This window comes from Capra hircus, chromosome 22, assembly GCF_001704415.2.
Source record: "Capra hircus breed San Clemente chromosome 22, ASM170441v1, whole genome shotgun sequence".
Classification (NCBI taxonomy): domain Eukaryota; kingdom Metazoa; phylum Chordata; class Mammalia; order Artiodactyla; family Bovidae; genus Capra; species Capra hircus.
In genome coordinates this window covers 4402237-4423490 of record NC_030829.1, presented here as the reverse complement: position 1 = coordinate 4423490, position 21254 = coordinate 4402237, and the positions used below count along the sequence as shown (strand labels likewise).

General features: G+C 40.4%; 1 protein-coding gene across 10 annotated transcripts in view; it reads right to left on the bottom strand.

Annotated features, from left to right (window-relative positions):
- Positions 1-21254, bottom strand: part of RBMS3 (RNA binding motif single stranded interacting protein 3) — an 819111-nt gene that overhangs the window by 159636 nt on the left and 638221 nt on the right. For all 10 annotated transcript variants that reach the window (XM_005695513.3, XM_005695514.3, XM_018067046.1 and 7 more), the window contains one exon: positions 3175-3281. In XM_005695513.3, coding sequence (XP_005695570.1) covers positions 3175-3281 — 107 coding nt within the window. The remainder of the gene's footprint in view (positions 1-3174; positions 3282-21254) is intronic.

Genomic DNA, 21254 nt, shown 5'->3' with positions numbered 1-21254 from the left:
ATCAGTTGTCATGTTTAAGGTACTTTGAAGTTCCTTGCAATCCACCGGTTTTGTGTTTGAAGGACTGGCTCAGAAATCCCTCTCATACTGTCATTTTTTACCTGACTTTACAGACAGGACAAGTAAACAGCAGCCTCAATTTGCACTATGATCTCAGGGTCTGAAGCATCAGAACCTACATTATAATTTTTTAATTTTATCTAGGCAGTGGAACCCCACTCCAGGACTCTTGCCTGGAAAATCCCATGGACGGAGGAGCCTGGTAGACTATAGCCCATGGGGTCGCTAAGAGTCTGACACGACCGAGCGACTTCACTTTCACTTTTCACTTTCATGCATTGGAGAAGGAAATGGCAACCCACTGCAGTGTTCTTGCCTGGAGAATCCCAGGGACGGGGGAGCCTGGTGGGCTGCCGTCTGTGGGGTTGCACAGAGTCGGCCACGACTGAAGTGACGCAGCAGCAGCAGCAGCAGCAGTGTTAATGTTAGCTGTTCAGGTCTGACTCTGCTCCTCTGTCCATGGACTTCTCCAGGCAAGAACACTGGAGTAGGTATCCATTCCCTTCTCCAAGGGGTCTTCCCAACCCAGGATTGAACCCACGTCTCCCTGGGTTCTCTCTCTTTGCAGGTGGATTCTAAGGCAGCCATTATTTTACACAATAACACAAACAAGCAGAAACTAACACCCCAAATGACCTCCTTATAAAGCTGGAGACTACAAGGACTACAAGACAAATGAGAAGCAAAACTGCCCACCAGAAATGGACTTCAAGGGAAGATGCACGTCTCAATCTGGATGAGGGAAGGAAGCAAATAGAAAAATTCTCTCCCAAGAATCTGACCCACATCCTTGCTTTGGTTAGAGTTTCAACTGATACAATCTATGTGGTCAGAGACCTAAAGCAGAGAATGTAGGTAGTGCCCCCAGGTGACTAACAGGAGCAAATGCAAACTGTTTTGTAATACTATAATAAGGTATAATAAGAGCTTTCAGCAGGTTTAAAATACGGAAAAGCAACAACAAAAATGTATGTCTTAGAAACAACGAAATACAATAATTAGAATGGATGGCTTTCTAAGAAATGATTAAATATTGTTTACATAGGATTAACTTGTATGATGTCATACCTTACACACCATACTTACATACACACGCATTTTACTCTAGCAAGTACAATGCAAAGGGGAAATATAAGAAAAAACATATTAACATAATAATGGGCAAAGTAATCCAATATTTTTGGTGTATCTACTTCTAAGACCATGGTCATGGTGTAAAAATTAAAAGACTTATCTCAAAACCAAAATATCTGATAAGTGTACTTTTAGTTCATGCCATTTTTTTTCTGATTTCTTGCATCTGAATGTCTCTACATACTTGGAATATGCTTCTATTCATCACAGATATATTTATGATGGTCCCTTGATTCTCACATTCAACAAAAAGACCGGTAGCTCTTAAAAAACAACTTTAGAAAATGAATATTAGGAATATACCTTTAAAACTTACATCTAAATTACAAGTGCTCTGGATCCTAAACTTGACCCCACAATGGTTCCCTGGCAATAACATGTGGTCTTTGTCATGTCTAAACCCAGAGCCCTGGATTCTGTACAAAGTAGCAGAGAGGGTTCTCTAAGTTTATAGTTCTTTTACGTTTATTGGTTTGGTTTCTAAGAAACGTAGACTCAAGTGAGGAGTCCTGCCACAACTGCCGTCTGTTCAGTGGATGCAGTAATACAGGACCTGTAATTCCAGTCATCAGTGCTAAGTTATCTAGTTAAGAATTGATGCTTTGGGGTTATGGTCTGTGATCCAGAAATCTCTAATCAGCAAGCGTTTGACTCAAGTAAATTTTGAAAGATCAAATGAGTCCTTCGAGACCACGGGTGACTGACACGGGACCAAGGTGAAAAAATGCTGTCATAGTTCAGCTGTCTTCTGGGAGCCGCAGGGCTACCCATGGAAAGCACATAGTCACACCCCGCCTCTTCTGTCTTGACACAGCATAGACTGTCTTTCTAAAGTTAAAATACTGAACCCCCCCTTTTAGCTTCAGGTGCTCCATGGCCATTCTCTTTTTAAGGTAATGAATGACAGATCACATAGTATCTGAGCACAGCTATCTCCTTTACCAGGGGTTTTGAGATCTGCATGGAAGTACTCAAAATAGACTACAGTTTCAGAAACAAAAGTGACTAAAGGTTTTGCTGAGTAAAAAACTCAGCCTCTTCTCTTTCCTTATAACTGTAATCTCAGGATTGAGAGTGCAAAATGCTGTACCAAGTAGGATGTCGCCTAAATGGATGAAGTAGACACTTTGAATAGAAATACTAAATAAAGCTCTTCTGTTGAAACGATGGGCTTGATATAAAACGGCATTTATTCAAGGCATTCAAACAACTCCATTCTATTTCACAAAGAATAAAAAGACCTCTTAGAAGCCCAGACACATTTTCCTTGTCTTCTTATAACAAAAATAACCAAAGGGAATCATCCCCAAGTGGCACTGGAGCCATAAGCTTGCTTTTCTCCTGTTCTGTGTTAGGAGACTAGATGGGTAATTAACTGTTAAATGCTTTTCTCCTTGTTGTGAAAAAGTAGAAACCTGTGTGTACCAGCTTTTCTCTCTCCTTGACTGGCAGAAAATGTCACATTTTATGTTGATGTGTACATGTAAAAACCAGATCAACACATGTATGAGCATTTGGGCATGCTCTAAGTACATGTATAAATAAAACTAGAACAGCTTAATGGTAGAATGAAATACATCCAACTTTGTTTTCCTTCAAACACTAATAGGTAACTCTCACTGTTGATATCACTGGAAGTATTTTCTTAAGTAATCATTCCCTTATTTTATAACTCGGACACAAATGGACCAATTCTCTGTGGCTAAGTCTTTCAGGAGCTACTGATATATCTGTTGGTTTCACATTTGCTGAAAGAGGATTTAACGACAGTGCAGAACTAGGCTCAGTCTGGAAGTCCTATTCTCCTTCTCAACTGACCATATTCTGATAGAATTGATACAGGTCTGCTCGTTTGCCCCCTCTGAAGCCATCTGGTTTTCTGTGGGACCTGGTTTCCTCATGGCCCCGCATGTCTGTCTTGCCAGCCTTCTGAGGGATGTCTGTGGCCACGTTTCTGAGCAAAGGTCAGTCAGGACTCACCTCTCCTTCCCTGGGCCAAGGCCTTCCATTCTGGGTGTATTTACTTTGATTCTGTCGCTTCTTTTGTCCTCCATCAGCGAATTTGCACAGTAAAGGCTCACTAGGGGCTGGGAAGATAAGAAACCAATTTTACATTAGCAAATCCCCTTTAAAATAAGTGATTATGTGAGTCACAGTAGTGCTTTGTAATGCGTATCTTTTGAAGTCTTTTTGCTTCTGGAGAGATATTTGGCCCCCTTTTAGATTCAACTCTGTTGGCGGCTGTTCTAACTAACTGGGCTTCAAAAAACTACTGGCAGACCATCAAAGAATATAACAAATATTGTTGAAAAAATAATCAGTTTCAGCAGAAAGTGCACTTGCCTTACAGGAAGAGTAAGAAGACAAGACCCAACCCCTTCTGATTATGATGGTGTTAAAAACAAGACAACAAGCCCCCACTGGAGTCACTTAGGCTAAACCCCTTGTCACTGAACAGACTTAAGTACAGTTTCAGCCTCTCTGAGAAGTGGAATCGGAAGCCAGTCAACCAGAAATGACTCGGTCAACACTCAGGGGTCACCTCTCCGGTAGACTGATGCCTTCCCTTTAAAGAAAGTGACTTGTCCAGAACCCATCCACTTTCTGCTAGCATGCATTCCAGTCTTCATCTGGTGCAGCTCCTGGGAGCTCCTGCTCCTCCGCTGCCTGGGACGCTGCCCAGTTTGTGATCTCCCAGATGTGGTGCTAATTCTTTGCTCTTCTCTGTATCCTTGCCTTTTGCCATGCAGCACCGCTGACTGATATACCCAGTTTTTTAGTATCTGCCATGTATAGAGGAAGCATACATATTATTAAACTTCTATTTGTTTTTCTCTTGTTAGTTGTCTTTCAGTACAGGGGTTGTCTCAGTCAAGATCTCTAAGGGGCAGAGACAAAATTATTTTCCTCTCCTACTATATATGTGTGTGTTGTTGCTTAGTCACTAAGTCGTGACTGCCTCTTTTGCGACCCCATGGCCTGGAGCCTGCCAGGATCCTCTGACCATGGGATCTCCCAGGTAAGAATACTGTTTCCTTCTCCAGGGGATCGTCCTGACCTGGGACTGAACCTGCATCTCCTGCATTGCCATGTGGATTCTTTACCACTGATCTACCAGGGAAGCTTGTGTGCGTGTGTGCGTGTGTGTGTGTGTGTGTGTGTACATTTAAAAGTCCCTTTTATTGGTGAAACTTGGGAAGGTGAGGTATTGGGGAGCATCACTGCAGGAAAAGAAAAACCTGAATAAGCAATTAACCTTACGATTTCTTTTACTCAATAGCATTAACAATTCTGCAGATGCATCCTTGAAACATACAGTACCAGATCACAATAACTTAGAAGTGTATGTGGCACAGTGGCAAAGAATTTGCCTGCAATGCAGGAGACCCAGGTTTGATTCCTGGCTGGGGATTGGGGGCAGGAGGGAAAGGGGACGACAGAGGATGAGATGGCTGGATGGCATCATCGACTCGATGGACGTGAGTTTGAGTGAACTCTGGGAGTTGGTGATGGACAGAGAGGCCTGGCGTGCTGCGATTCATGGGGTCGCAAAGAGTCGGACACGACTGAGTGACAGAACTGAACTGAACTGCACTGGGGAAGGTCCCCTAGAGAAGCAACTGGCAACCCACTTGAGTGTTCTTGCCTGGAGAATCCCATGGACAGAGAAGCCTGCTGGGCTCCATGCATCCATGGGGTGGCAAAGAGTCAGATGACACTGAGTAATTAACATATACACAACAGTAATCTAGCTAGACAAGGACCAAAGGTAGACAGACTAGAAGATTCTGGATTTTCAACCTATCTTTAAGTTTACCATTATTGAAAAGAGAACTTTCAAAAAAAAATAGTTTAACACTAAGAGAAGTTTAAAAAGTCACAGAGTGAGACTTTCTTAGCTTTCAGCAGAGGCAGTGGTGGTTTAGTTACTAAGTCATGTCTGACTCTCTGTGACCTCATGGACTGTAGCCTGCCAGGCTCCTCTGTCCGTGGGATTCTCCAGGCAAGAATACTGGCTGGAGTGGGTTGCCATTTCCTTCTCCAGGGGAATCTTCCCAACCCAGGAGTCGAACCCAGGTCTCCCGCATTGCAGGCAGATTCTTTATTGACTGAGTTAGAAGGGAAGCCCTAACAGAGATATCTTTGCAAATGATGTTTTACAGTATCTTAGAGTCTTGAAGTCTTAGCCACCCTGATATTCGACGATCTTCATAGAGTGTTAGGCGGTGGATGCTGACAATGACCTACTTGTATTTATTGACATTGCTAAGCTGAAACATCTGCTGTCATTTCAGTAATTTGAAGCAGATTTTTATGGAAAAGAAGATAGGGCTACAATGATTTACTAAATGAATTAAAGAAATAAAACCCCAGAAACAAATGTTCAAAAGTGTCATTAAAATAAGATGGAATATCCATAATATTATCTTTGAATTGTAAGCGTGTCATTCTGTTTCCCAAGGGACTATTTTATTGAGAGTGGCAGAGAAAACATTAGTAAATTATATTAATCAGATTTATATAATCTTCTAGTCCTCATGTGATTTCTAAACACCTGTAATATAAATATACAAGCTCTTCAACTAGAAGATAAGAATCTGTGTCCTTAATCTTACCTTTCATCAGCCTCCTCCCTTCCCCCAGGGGTTTACAGATCCCTCACCTATAAACACTTTTTTCTCCTGCCTGAAATTTCCTTTCCTGGCTCCCCCTACCTTGGCCCCTCTACTTGCCTGGCAAATTATGAAGCAACCTTCAAAATGTAGTTCAAATGTCATATTCTTCTGGAAGCCATGTCATTTCACAGTGTAATTACCTAAGGCTTACTTGGCAAATTTTTTCACAGGTTGAATGACATTTTGAAACTGAGTGGGACCGTGTGGGGCCCTACTGGATACAAATCCTTTTTCTGTCCCCTATCTCTTGTTTGTAGGACATAGGTTGCATTCCATCTCCTTGACCTTCCCTGAGATCCAAAGGACAGGTCCAAACAGTTGCTAATCAGAGAAGGTGGGGAGGGATAAGAAGACAAGGGAGGAACAGCCAAGAAACAGCAGAACATCCATCCTGGGGCAGGGTCCTAGTTCCACCATAAGCAATATAGATGATAATATATCTCCAGTTCTTCTGTAGGAACCAAGGCCCCCATGCAGGTGGAGGATGGTAACTTCAGACTGGGCACGAAATTCCTGGATACCACCCTATTATCTCATCACTAACCAATCAGAAAACCGCCTGTGCACAGTGGAAGATAACAAAGACTTTGACTCCTTCCCCAAATGATTAACAGAGATAACTTTTAATTTCTTAAAATTTTTTCATGGGACTTCCCTGGTGGTCCAATGGTAAGATCCCGAACTCCTAATGGAGGGGGCCCAGGTACAATCCCTGGTCAGGATCTAGCTCCCACGTGCTGCAACCAGGAGTTTGTGAGCGGCAAGCAAGACCCTGCATGCCACAACTATGACCTGGTGCAGCCAGATACATGGATAAATATCAAAAAACAAAAACAGAAAACTTTCATGGTTGAGCTGAATCCCGGGAGCTGGTTTTTGGACATGAGTCTGCCTTCTCCCCGGGTGCCAGCTTGCTGAATAAACTAACCTTACCTTTCAAAGGAACACTTGCTTCTCAAGTATTGGCTTTATAGCAACAAACAGCCAAAACTGAGTTTGGTAACAGCTTCTGTTTGTGTTAAGTCTTTGAACAGTAACGATTTCCAGGCTTGACGGTGGGAAGTGATTCGAGTAGAGGTCTGAGTGAAGTCTGTGTGCGTATGAGAAAGTTGTTAACAGCACCTTGCACACAGATTTACAAGATGCTCGACAGTGCTGCTATTCAAAGTGTGGGCCAAGGACCAGCAGCAATGGTATCAGAGCACGGGGGCCTGTTAGAGACGCACTGTCAGGGGCCCTTTCCCAGATACACTGAATTAAAATCTGTGTTTGCACCAGATCCCAAGGTGATTTCTGTATACACTGAAGTTTGAGAAGCACTGATGTGATGATGTGGAGAAGGCAATGGCACCCCACTCCAGTACTCTTGCCTGGAAAATCCCATGGACGGAGGAGCCTGGAGGGCTGCAGTCCATGGGGTCGCTAAGAGTCAGACACGACTCAGTGACCTCACTTTCACTTTTCACTTTCATGCATTGGAGAAGGAAATGGCAACCCACTCCCGTGTTCTTGCCTGGAGAATCCCAGGGACGGGGGAGCCTGGTGGGCTGCCGTCTATGGGGTCACACAGAGTCAGACACGACTGAAGCGACTTAGCAGCTGCAGATGTGATGATTACTGACTCCTTAAGGAAGGAGGAATAGATCTCAGAGGCCAAGCACGAATCCTCTGAATAATGAAATGATTTCAGTAGCTGAGAAATATATTATCTATAATTTCCTTACTGCAGTATTACGATGCCAATTAATTTTGTTTAGTCTCTTTTAACAGTAGTTAAAATAGAGGCTAAATGGAGAAAAGGCCTTTGTGGAAGTGAGATGCAGTTAAAAGTCACAGATTGCAATGTGCCAGAAGACATTATGGTCTCTCATATAAATGGGGGGAATTTAAAATATAATTATAACAATGCATGGCAATAAAGTTGCATGGTAATTATGAAGGAGTAATTACAATTTGCTTGCTTAGTGGAGTATTTCAAGTCTTGCAAACTTTGTATTAAACATAAAACATTGGATGGATAAACTGATAAAAATAATCTAATGGTTTACAGGATTTGCTATTGTATTTTAAGCAAACAAACCAACAACAAGTATTTTGCTTAGTAAAATTAATGCAAAATACTATATTTTGATTTTTATTTAAAACTTAACATACCTTCAATTTTGATTCACTAAAAATGTTTCTAATATTGTATCCTATAAGTAGATATGCACATATGCTTTAGCTAAGATGTATGACTAATAATAGCAGAATTCCTGCTGTCCCTCAAGGAAGAGGAGCATTTTTGATTTTTAGCATGCAGTTTATATAAACTCTTCTAGTATTTATATTGGGCTTTTTAAAAATATCTCTTTATTATACAAATTATAATTCTGGTATTTAAAATGTTAAATTTAAAAGTGTCTCACCTCAGATAGAGTGTAAGTCTTCAGGGAGAAAAAGGATTGGGAAGAGATGAATTGAGAGTATGTTAATAACAACAGAAGCAGCTTGCTGAAAGATGAGCATAAAAAAATCTTGTGTGAGAGTACAGGGAGGAGATTTAAAAAAATTGTTTTTTTTCAACAACTAATATAAAGGGACTTCCCTGGTGGTCCAGTGGCCAAAAATTTGTGCTCCCAATGCAGGAGGCCTGGGTTCCATCGCTGGTCAGGGAACTAGACCCCCACGTGCTGTAACTAAAGATCCTGCATACCACTAAAGACATCAGAGAGCCAAAGAAATAAATAGAGACTTTAAAAAGAACTAAGATTAAATATGGTAACGTTTTGATCTAGAAACCATCATTTTTTTTTTCAGGTATATATATGAATTAGTTTTATTTGAAGCAAACTATCCCTGTGATGTTCAGGGCGACATTCATATACTTTCGTGTATATGTGTATATATATATATATGCACACACACATTCATATATATACATATATATACACATATATACATTCATATATATACATATACATTCATAGTCCGTTCTTTATGACTTTGTGCAGTAATCTCTTACTGAGATGTATGCTTGATTGCATGTATTTCCAGCCAAAAATCGATATAGAAGATGGTTTTTCCACTGCCTTTTCAGAAAAGTTCTCTCAGAGCTATTGAGCTGTCTCCCAGGTTACAGTCCTCAGCAAGGTCCCTGAATAAAACTTTATATTAAACCACACACTTATGTTGTGTGGTTTTCTTTAAGCTGACACAAGAATGCATTGGGTTGGGCAAAAACTTTGTTCATATTTTCCCATCTTACAGGAAAAAAAAAAAAATCAAAAGAACATGTTGGCCAACCCAATATTTGAACTTTTAGCCCTTAATGCGATTCTCCCATCTTTAATCTTCCTGCTGTCTTCTAGCTGACCATTGTCCCTAATTCCTTCATATGCAGAGAGAAGTAGCCTGTACTGATATTGGATAAATAATGATGTACGAATTATGGATATAAAGGACTTCACTGGTGGCCCAGGAGTGAAGAACTCACCCAACAGTGAAGGGGACAAGATTCAATCCCTGGTCTGGGAAGATCCCACATGCCATGGGGCAGCTAAGTCCATGAACTGCAACTACTGAGCCCATGCTTTAGGGCCCTTTCACCACAACTACAGAAGCCCAAGAGTAGCAATGAAGACACAGCACGGCCAAAAACAAACAAACGGATCACGGATACAAGTGTGGTTCTAACTCTGTGTTAGAACTCATGTCCTTATTTACTTACATACTTACTGACATACCTAGGAAATTTTGCAGGGCGAATTCCTATGATTTGTCTACAAATAATTTGCTACTTTTCTTCCACACGTGCTTTATAATGATAAACATAATATACTATACGTATGTGTGTGGCATAGTGGTAAAAATATTCGCCTGCCCACGTAGGAGCTGCAAGAGATGTGGGTTCGATCCCTGGGTCAGGAAGATCCCTTGGAGGAGGAAATGACACTCACTCCAGTGTTCTTGCCTGGAGAATTCTGTGGACAGAGGAGCCTGGCGGGCTGCAGTCCATGGGATGCAAAGAATCGGACACGACTGAGCGACTGAGCACAGCATATAGCTATATAAGTCCCAAATATAGAGTATAAATGATATGGCAAAAATTACCCGAAGTTTACAACACAGAATTATTATACTTTGGAGTTAGAAAGTCTTTTGCAGATGACAAAGTGAGCTATTTGGCTACATTTCCTTACAACTCCTAGTAGTTTGTTTATCATTTAATTATGTTTTATATATACTATTAATATATTAAATGTGGTATAGTTGTTTGGACAGCTGAAATACACTTCCATCCTGGAAGTGCTATAGCCGCTATCAGTCATCTGACCTTAAAATGTATTTCATTTCAATGTTTTATTTTTCCAATCAGGAAAACACAAGTTTGAGGAATTGCCAGCTAATTTGTGGTAGGTGATGGAAATATCACATCCAGAACCACGTATTCTGAATTTCTAATCAAACACTGTCTCCAACTACTTATTTTCTACCTTCCTTACCATCAGGGTAAGTGGAAATGAGTTTTAGGCAGTTCTTGTGATTGACGCATAACTTGGGGATGGAGTGAAAAAGACTAGACATTTACTAAGACAAGATTACTATGGTTCTCTGTGCACAGGTTAGAAGATCAAGCACCCAGTGGTATCTGCTAGGATATTTATGCTGCCGCTATAATCACAATTTACTTTAACAGAACAATACTTTGGCCACCGGATACAAAGAACCGACTCATTTGAAAAGACCCTGATCCTGAGAAAGACTGAAAGCAGGAGGAGAAGGGGACGACAGAGGATGAGATGGTTAGATGTCATCACTGACTCAATGGACATCAGTTTGAGCAAGCTCTGGGAGTTGGTGATGGACAGGGAAGCCTGGAGTGTTACAGGCCATGGGGTCGCAAAGAGTTGAGCGACTGAACTGACCTTAACAGAATAAACCAATTATATGGGTAATAGTTACAAACGTCAGACACGTGTACTCCTGTCATTAGGCCAAAGTGAGCAAATAAATGTAAAATTGTGAAAACTAATAAAAGTTAATAATACTTAGAGAAAGAGTAATTTGCATGTACTTTCTCAATTTTATTTATCAGTAACAGATTAGTACTTATATTCCTGGTGGCTCAGAGGTGAAGAATCTGCTGCAATGCAAGAGACCAGGGTTCGATCCCTGAGTCAGTAAGATACCTTGGAGAAGGAAATAGCAACCCACTCCAGTATTCTTGCCAGGATAATCCCATAGACAGAGGAGCCTGGTGGGTTACAGTCCATGGGGTTGCAAAGGGTTAGACACGACTGAGCAACTAACACTTTCACTCTTAGTTACAAATATAATTCTCTATTGTGGGAAACAGTCTTACAGAAAAGGAAAATGCTCCAGAGTAACAACAAAAGTGGAACAGCTGTTTGTCTAGGAAAAAAAGGAAAGACGCTGTTTCCGATGAATCGTATTATGGCTGAGTGAATATCTCAAGTTCATCTCTCTGATTCAAGATATAAACTATTATATTAGGATGGATAAACAAGGTCCTACTGTAGAACAGAGGGATACTGTGAGAAACCATAATGGGAAAGATTATGGAAAAAGAATGAGAATTTGGGGGGGGGATTATCAGCAATTAAAACACTAAAATAAAATAAAAATAAACTAAAACAATCCTTTGGTTGCCAAGGGGAAGGGTACTAGAGAAAGTATGGAGTGGGAGGTTTGGAGCAACAGACATAAACTATTATATTCAGTTCAGTTCAGTTCAGTCGCTCAGTCGTGTCCAACTCTTTGCGACCCCATGAATCGCAGCACGCCAGGCTTCCCTGTCCATCACCAACTCCCGGAGCTCACTCAGACTCACATCCATCGAGTCAGTGATGCCATCCAGCCATCTCATCCTCTGTCGTCCCCTTCTCCTCCTGCCCCCAATCCCTCCCAGCATCAGAGTTTTTTCCAGTGAGTCAACTCTTCGCATGAGGTGGCCAAAGTACTGGAGTTTCAGCTTTAGCATCATTCCTTCCAAAGAAATCCCAGGGCTGATCTCCTTCAGAATGGACTGGTTGGATCTCCTTGCAGTCCAAGGGACTCTCAAGAGTCTTCTCCAACACCACAGTTCAAAAGCATCAATTCTTTGGCGCTCAGCCTTCTTTACAGTCCAACTCTCACATCCATACATGACCACAGGAAAAACCATAGCCTTGACTAGGCGGACCTCAGTCGGCAAAGTAATGTCTCTGCTTTTCAATATGCTATCTAGGTTGGTCATAACTTTTCTTATATTAGGATAGATAAAAGACAAGGTCCTACTATATAGCACAGAGAAATATATCCAGTATCTTGTGATAAACCATAAGGAAAAGAATATGAAAAAATATATATGTATAACTGAATCATCTTGTTGTACAGCAAAAATTAACAATTATAAATCAACTATATTTCAATTAGAAATTTTTAAAAGTTAAAAAAGGAAACAAACAAAAATGTACTTTTTTAATTCTTTGTAACACTTCTATAATTCTTTCCATATAGAAAAAGCTTATTCTAGAAACCACACAGAGAAACATCACAGAGAAAGTTAACGTTTCAAATGGACGAGACACAAAGTACACGCTGAGGGTTAGGCTCCTTCTATGGGGATATGACTGAAACCTTATCTGTGCTGAGTGACGACTAAGAACGCAGAAAGCACCGGCACTTCCATAAAGCACCCACTGACTTATCTGCAACTGGCTGACTCGCCTATCCAACAACAGATAGGATAAACTCTTGTAGTTAGAAGGCAAGGCATCAAGGAGCATGTTTCTAAGGTGAAGAGTCTTAAAAATAAGACCATCTTATTGACTGACCAAGATCGATCATATCTGCTGTTGTCTTCCTCCCCTCTAACTCCTTATACCTGCATGGTGCTGTGCTTGCCCCCGGTAGAGCTCTTTGCATACTACATGCAATCTTCATAAATTACTCCATACTCTATGGAACATGGCACTTTTTATTTAAAAGAGGCACAAAGGAGAAAAATAAACAGCTGTAACCTTATAGTGCTGATATCCCTTTGATATTAAAAATCAATAAACACATAAACCAAAGAAGGACATTCATTTAGTAAACTCAAATTACACAAAGGTGAAAAATAAAAAGACCTCTTCTCAACTCCCCCCTCCTATTTCCAGAAAAATACATAAATATTTATCTGCTAATCCATCTTCCATCTGTCTGGCTCTTTTTAATTCCAAAGGGGATACTCTTGCTCAGAATGTGTGTTTTATTATTTGTTTAATTATATATGAAGAACTTTCTATCTCAGCACATATCATCCTTTTGAAATGCTGCTTGCTATTGTCGCATAATTATCACATACCATAATTTATAAATGCCTGTCAATAGGGGACCAGCTAAATCTCATTAAATTTCCATAATGCACATCTATGTTCTTCTCCACTATTAGGAGAATTTGATTTGATTGGAGTCAAGAGCTGGGTCAGATTAACCTTTGCCTGGCATCTACCCCAGTGGCCTAACAAATTGTCTGAGAGTAGAACACATTTCATTATCTGCTGATCAAATTATTAAGTACATACAGACAGATAGTTAAAATAACTTCATCAGATTCCTTATATTAAGAAAGTTCTAATGGATTTAAGTTTGAGAACACAATCTTTTCCTTTTAAGTGAGCATAGAATCCCATAATTTCCATATTTAAATATAACTAGCCAGCCTACATGAAAAAGCAAAAATGAGAGAACGAGAATTCATTCTCAAAAAAAAAAAAAAGAGAGAATTTCAAGTCCCAGGTGTAACTAATTTCACATGGAGCTCATGTTACCTGCCCTAGGTAAAGGACCAATGGAGGGTATACGGAGTGAGTAATCTTATGATGAAAAACATCAGGATTTTTCCTAGTATCCACTTATGATAGTCCACCAAGTAAACACATATGCACCCCAAAATTCAGGTCAAGAAAATGTATGTCAATTTCTGGCATGTTATTTCGAAGCATCTATTATTACCTGGGCTGGAGATGGAGATTGAGCAAATTCCCAAACTGTGGTGAACTGAGTTAGTAGAAATAAATACACAGAAATTCCCCTACATATGAACGAGTTCTATTCTGAGAGCACATTCATAAGTCTAATTTGTTCGTAAGTCCGACAAAGTTAGCCTCGGTACCCAACGAACACAATCGACTATATATTAATAGTGCCGTATAGGTTTATAAGACTTTTCACACAAATAACACACAAAAACCAACACAAAAAGTAAAGCAAACGTGTTTAGTCTCACAGTGTAATCCTTTGAAAAGTGCAGTAGGGCGGTACAATGGTTGGCACACGGGCTGGCACCCAGTGAGCAGGCAAGATGAGTTACTGACTGGAGGCGGGAGAGGAGGTGGGAGATGGTAGAGCTGAAGGGTCGTCAGCAACGGAGACGGAGGGGCGAGCTCAGCTTCACTCACACCCGACGTAGACAGAACCCACGATCACATCTTTGAAAGCTTGCAACCTGATGGTTCACATGTAGGGGGCTTCCCATATTCTAGCTTCAGAGTGAAAGCTGTATTTAACTGTGTAGGCATTAGTTAACAGGGCTGATGTGTCAGCTAAGGAGAACTTCCCTTCAGTGGGAGAAGGATTTACAGGGGCAGTGCCTTGGGATTGAGCTTTTTCTAATTTAAGATTCAAGGAACCGAAACTGTGACAATCCAGAGTGCTTTCATGTTGCTTGAATCACTTACGGATTCATACTAAATAACCTTAACTGAGACACAGGAAACTGAGTTCTTAAAAGACATGTTAAAGACCACGTCTGCTATAAACATCTATGGACAAATCTATCTATGGAGTCAGTCCTCCTTATGGAAGAGTTGAGTGTAAACACAATGTATACAGATGGCTCTAAAATAGAAGATCCATTTGCTCTTGCTATAGAAGCCAAGTGATATAACAGTTTAGGGCTAGACTACACCAAGGGAGTGTTGGGGAAAACTATTCCAAATTAATATTTCTTAGGTAGCTATCAATTCTTCCTTTGGGACGGGACATTAAAGGTATTTTATATGGGTTTCAATTGCCTATAGGTCTTCCTAAGAAGCAAATTTTATCATGTTAATGCTCCACATGTTCACTTATAGGATAAAGTCCAAACTCCCTAGCACAAAATGCCATCCAAATTCATGATCCAAATATACACATCAATATTCCCATGTTTAGGACTACCCAAAAAGGTCAGAGACTTTTCACACCTTCCTAGATTTGCTCATAATGATCCTTCAGTCGTGACTGGCTTCCCATTATCCTCACTTAACTATTTTCATAGACTCTTTCCTGACCTCTTTTCCCATGCGTCCCCCTACCCCAACTTCCCATAGAGAGACCTTACATTAATGTTTTAATATATTCATTTGATTTATCCATTCAACTTTGCCTGAAATTCTTTAAAAATTAATTCAAAATATAAATTTGGGAGACCTGAGTATGATCCCCAGGTTGTGAAGATCCCCTGGAGAAGATAACCCAAAATCCACTATTGGATCTTGGCAACCCACGCCAGTATTCTTGCCTGGAAAATCTCGTGGATGGAGCAGTCTGGTGGGCTACAGTCCAAAGGGTTGCAAAGAGTTGAACAAGACTGAGTGACTTTACTTTCACTTTTCATAAGTGCTATTTACCAAGTATTGTGCTAGCTATGAAAAATTTTAGGAGGGAATAAAATGGACACAGTTCTAGCCCTTATTGAGTTTTCTTTCTGATAGAAAAGCAGACATTAAACAAGTAATTAAAAATATCACAAGTCAATTCCAGTCTCTTCTTGTGTGCTCTGCAATACAGACATCTAACTTGGCATGTGCAAAACACCTGTTTGTCCAGGTCTACATGGTTTTCTCTACTAAATCAAAAGCCTCCTGAAGGTAGGGTCCCTGCATTATTTATCTTTTCTTTCGCCTAAGCGTAATGTAGTTTCTGGAACATAAGTTGAAAATTCCATGGACGGAGGACCCTGGTAGGATATAGTTTATGGGGTTGCAAACAGGTGGACACGACTGGGCACATACAGACGTGCATACAGTTGATCACACATAGACACACATATGCACACACACAATTTTAGTAGGCATGCCTGTTTTTTGTTATTAGAGTAGAGGACACCTAGAAAACTATCCATGACTTGACAACAACAAAACACAGAGGATCATTCTGCATCCACTCAGGTGAATAAGCGAAGACTGTACTTCAATTCAGTTTCTAAAATACTTTCATCTGAAAAGAGTCTACATTTCTTACTTATATGGATGGAGGTTTGTAACAATGTACAGCAGGCGATGACCAAAACGACTCCAAAGAAAAAGAAACGCAAGAAGGCAAGATAGTTGTCTGAGGAGGCTTTACAAATAGCTGAGAAAACAAGAGAAGTGAAAGGCAAAGGAAAAAGGAAAGATATACCCTACTGAATGCAGAGTCCTAGAGAATAGCAAGGAGAGAGAAGAAAGCCTTCCTAAGTGAACGATGCAAAGAAACAGAGGAAAATGATAGGATGGGAAATACTAAAGAGCTCTTAAAAAAATTGGAGACACCAAGGGAACATTTCGTGCAAGTTCAGTTCAGTTCAGTTGCTCGGTCGTGTCCGACTCTTTGTGACCCCATGAATCGCAGCACACCAGGCTTTCCTGTTCATTACCAACTCCTGGAGTTCACCCAAACTCATGTCCATCGAGTCGGTGATGCCATCCAGCCATCTCATTCTCTGTCGTCCCCTTCTCCTCCTGCTTCCAATCCCTCCCACCATCATAGTTTTTTCCAATGAGTCAACTCTTCGCATGAGGTGGCCAAACTTTGGGCACAATAAAGGACAGAAATGGTATGGACCTAACAGAAGCCGAAGACATTAAGAAGAGGTGGCAAGAATACACAGAAGACTATACAAACAGATCTTCATGACCCAGATAATCACGATGGTGTGATCACTCACCTAGAGCCAGACATCCTGTAGTGTGAAGACAAATGGGCCTTGGGAAGTATTACTAGGAACAAAGCTAGTGGAAGTGATCGAATTCCAGCTGAGCTATTTCAAATCCTTAAAATGATGCTGTTAAAGTGCTGCATTCAAAATGGCAACAAATTTGGAAAACTCAGCAATGGCCACAGGACTGGAAAAGGCCAGTTTTCATTCCAAACCCAAAGAAGGGCACTGTCAAAATATATTCAAACTACCACACAATTGCATCTATTTCACATGCTAGCAAGGTAATGCTCAAAATCCTTCAAGCTAGGTTTCAATAGTGCTTGAACCAAGAACTTCAAGCTGGATTTAGAAAAGGCAGAGGAACTAGAGATCAAATTGTCTACATCAGTTAGATCTTAGAAAAAGCAAGGGAATTCCAGAAAAACATCTATTTCTGCTTCACTGACTACACTAAAGCCTTTGACTGTGTGGATCAAAACAAACCGTGGAAAATTCTTCAAGAGATGGGAATACCAGACCACCTTATCTGCCTCCTGAGAAACCTGTATGCAGGTCAAGAAGCAACAGTTAGAATTGGACATGGAACAATGGGCTAGCTCAAAATTGGGAAAGGAGTACATCAACGCTGACACCCTGCTTATTTAACTTATATGCAGAGGACATAATGCAAAATATTGGACTGGATGAAGTTCAAGCTGGAATCAAGACTGCCGGGAGAAATACCAATAACCTCAGATAAGCAGATGACACCACCCTAATGGCAGAAAGTGAAGGGAACTAAAGAGCCTCTTGATGAAGGTGAAAGAAGATAGTGAAAAAACTGGCTTAAAACTCAACATGCAAAAAACTAAGGTCATAGCATCTAGTCCCATCACTCCATTGCAAATAGATGGAGAAAAAGTGGAAACAGTGACAGACTTTATTTTCTTGGGCTCGAAAATCACTGTAGATGGTCATTACAGCCATGAAATTAAAAGACACTTGCTCCTTGAAGAAAAGCTATGACCTAGACAGCATATTACAAAGCAGAGACACTACTTTGCAAACAAAGGTAGTTATAGTCAAAGCTATGGTTTTTCCAGTAGTCATGTATGGATGTAAGAGCTGGACCATAAAGAAAGCTGAGTATCAAAGAATTTATGCTTTTGAACTGTGGGGTTGGACTCTTGAGAGTCCCTTGGACAGCAAGGAGATCAAACCAGTCAATCCTAATGCCAATAAACTCTGACTATTCATTGGAAGGACTGAGGCTGAAGCTCCAATAACTTGGCCACTTGATGCAAAAAGCTAACTCATTAGAAAAGACCCTGATGCTGGGAAGGATTGACAGCAGGAGGAGAAGGTGATGATGAGATGTTTGGATGGCATCACTGACTCAGTGGACATAAGTTTGAGTAAACCCTGGGAGACAGTGAAGGACAGAGAAGCCTGGCATGCTACAGTCCATGGGGTTACGAAGAGTTGGACACAACTTAGCCGTTGAACAGCAACAATATTCAGTGTTTAATAAGTCTGCAAAGAAGTCTTTTTTGAATCTATAGTAGGTATTGAAGCCTTTTCCCAGTTTCCTAATGATCACTGCAAATTTGTCTACTCTTAGCAACTGCAGATTGGTTCTTTTTTAACTTAAAAACAATCATAATCAGTAAGGATTGAACATACTGTGTATTTTCAGGACATGGTGATTAAATAAAACCATGTAGCAGTGGTCACCAACCAGGAACATATAAAAGCTTTCCTGAAAGGAAAAAGTCATACATTTGACATAATTTGCACAAACTGAGGGTAGTTGGAGGTATGATGTATATGACTACTTTGCTGATCATGAATTTTACTTTCACATCCCTATTTTACCATTTACTTGTTATTAAATCTTGGACTAACTGCTTACACTTCCTGGAACTTACTTTAAATTGCAGCTGCCCCCTGACTTGTTGGCTGACATGGCTTTACATTCAGTTCATTTCAGTTCAGTCACTCAGTTGTGTCCGACTCTTTGTGACTCCATTAATTGCAGCACCCCAGGCTTCCCTGTCCATCACCAAGTCCCGGAGTTTACCCAAACTCTTGTCCGTTGAGTTGGTGATGCCATCCAGCCATCTCATCCTCTGTCGTCCCCTTCTATGCCTGCCCCCAATCCCTCCCAGCATCAGAGTCTTTTCCAATGAGTCAACTCTTCGCATGAGGTGGCCAAAGTATTGGAGTTTCAGCTTCAGTATCAGTCCTTCTAATGAACACCCAGGACTGATTTCCTTTAGAATGGACTGGTTGGATCTCCTTGCAGTCCAAGGGACTCTCAAGAGTCTTCTCCAACACCACAGTTCAAAAGCATCAATTCTTCGGCACTCAGCTTTCTTCACAGTCCAACTCTCACATCCATACATGACCACCGGAAAAACCATAGCCTTGACTAGACAGACCTTTGTTGGCAAAGTAATGTTTCTGCTTTTTAATATGCTATCTAGGTTGGTGATAACTTTCCTTCCAAGGAGTAAGTGTCTTTTAATTTCATGGCTGCAGTCACCATCTGCAGTGGTTTTGGAGCCCCCAAAAATAAAGTCTGCCACTGTTTCCACCGTTTCCCATCTATTTGCCATGAAGTGATGGGACCAGATGCCATGATCTTCGTTTTCTGAATGTTGAACTTTAAGCCAACTTTTTCACTCTCCTCTTTCACTTCCATCAAGTACATTCAGTACATAACCCTAAACCTGGCATATGGCAGCACAGATTAAGTATTAGCTGAATGAATGAATGGGAGTTAGTGTGTGACAAATATGTAAGATAGGCAGAGAAATAGCTTTTATGAACCATGAAGCATACAAAACAAATGTGCGGTGTTATTAAAATCTTTGTTGCACACATAAAAAGCATGACTTTCAGAGCCATTTCCATGGCCTCTCCTGTTCCTACCATAGAAATAGTATCGTTAATTGAAAATAGACCCCAAGCTGCAGGTATCACAGTGATGAATTTCAGAAGTATTGAGAGTTCAAAGATTCTATTTCAGACTCTAAAACTTAAAGTGATAAAAAGGAGAGCTTTCTTTTCATATAGATTATGATCTGTTTTACCAGGGTTGACTTTGGGAAAAGAACTCAATATGCTGAATTACTATAAAACACTCTGCTTCGTTTCACTCTTGTAGATATAGCCCATGCGAGACCCTGTCCAATTTGTCAAAATATATGAAGGAAAAAGTACTAATGTTATTTTCATCTTCCATTTTGGATGCTCTTTAAAAAGAGTTAGCTAATGTCAAGCTGATATCTGTTTTCCTGTCTCGATGGGAATGGAATTAAACCTGTCTCTTAGTAGGTCTGGTGAACTGTTCATGCCTTGGTATTGGGCATCTCAATTTCTGATCTTATTTGGCTTATGCCCCAAGGCCTTCCAAAAAGTAGAGAGGAGGTCATCTGAAGGGGTCATATCTACAATCATGGGACTCTCCTGGCGGTCCAGTGGACTCCACGTTTCCACTATAGGAGGTGGGGGTTCAATCCCTGGTCAGGGAACTAAGATCCCGCATGCCACACGTGCGCCCAAGAAATAAATAAATAAAAAATTTTAAATAAAATAAAATCAAACCCCTGTTTCCTCGTATGAGAAGCTGGTTCTGAGAACACTGGTTTTAGACGGTCAGAAGAGTGAACCTCTTGATTTTCCAAAATATAATGAGAATAAATATATCAAACATTCTCCTGTTGACAGAATAAAATGAAAAGAAAGTAAATTGTAATTTAAGATTTGATTAAAGCTGTAGGATCTAAAGAACAGATGAGCGTTTGTAAGGTGAATTATGTGGTTATCAGTTTTGAAATGAAGCTTCTTGTGTTCGATATTGTGCCATAAGCTTTAGTGCAATATCACATTTAGTCCTCAAAATAAATCTGTTTTTGAGATAAAATAATTTTGAGCTAAAGGCAGCAAGTTTAGCAAGTCAAATAACTAGCCACAGCTAATAAATGTCCAAGATTTACTCTCAAGTCATTGACAGTCTAGAATTCACTCTGTATTGCTTCCTGTATCTCTTCCACATTCCTTATCACTTTTATCACAGTCTGAAGGATCACAGTCATTTTCAACAGTAAGGGAAGAAGTTTCATTCATTCAGCTATTATTTACTGAGCACTTACTATATGCCAGGTATTACGCTAGCTTCTACAGAACTAAGCCAGTGAACAAAGCTCCTGCTATCACAGACATTTTATCATAGTCGAGAGAGAGAGAGTGACTGAGCAGGCACATGTATACACATTACTTCATTTGTGATACATACAAAAAAAAGAAATAGCCAAGACAATTTAAGGTGCAGAGGGTGGCGAAAAAGGGAGAGGCATCTTAGACAGAGGAAGCTGGGAAGATCTAGACAAAGACATAAATGAAAGAAAGGAGAATGTTTTGGAGAGATGTAGGAGGAACACAAATGTCCGTCTAGTCAGGGCTATGGTTTT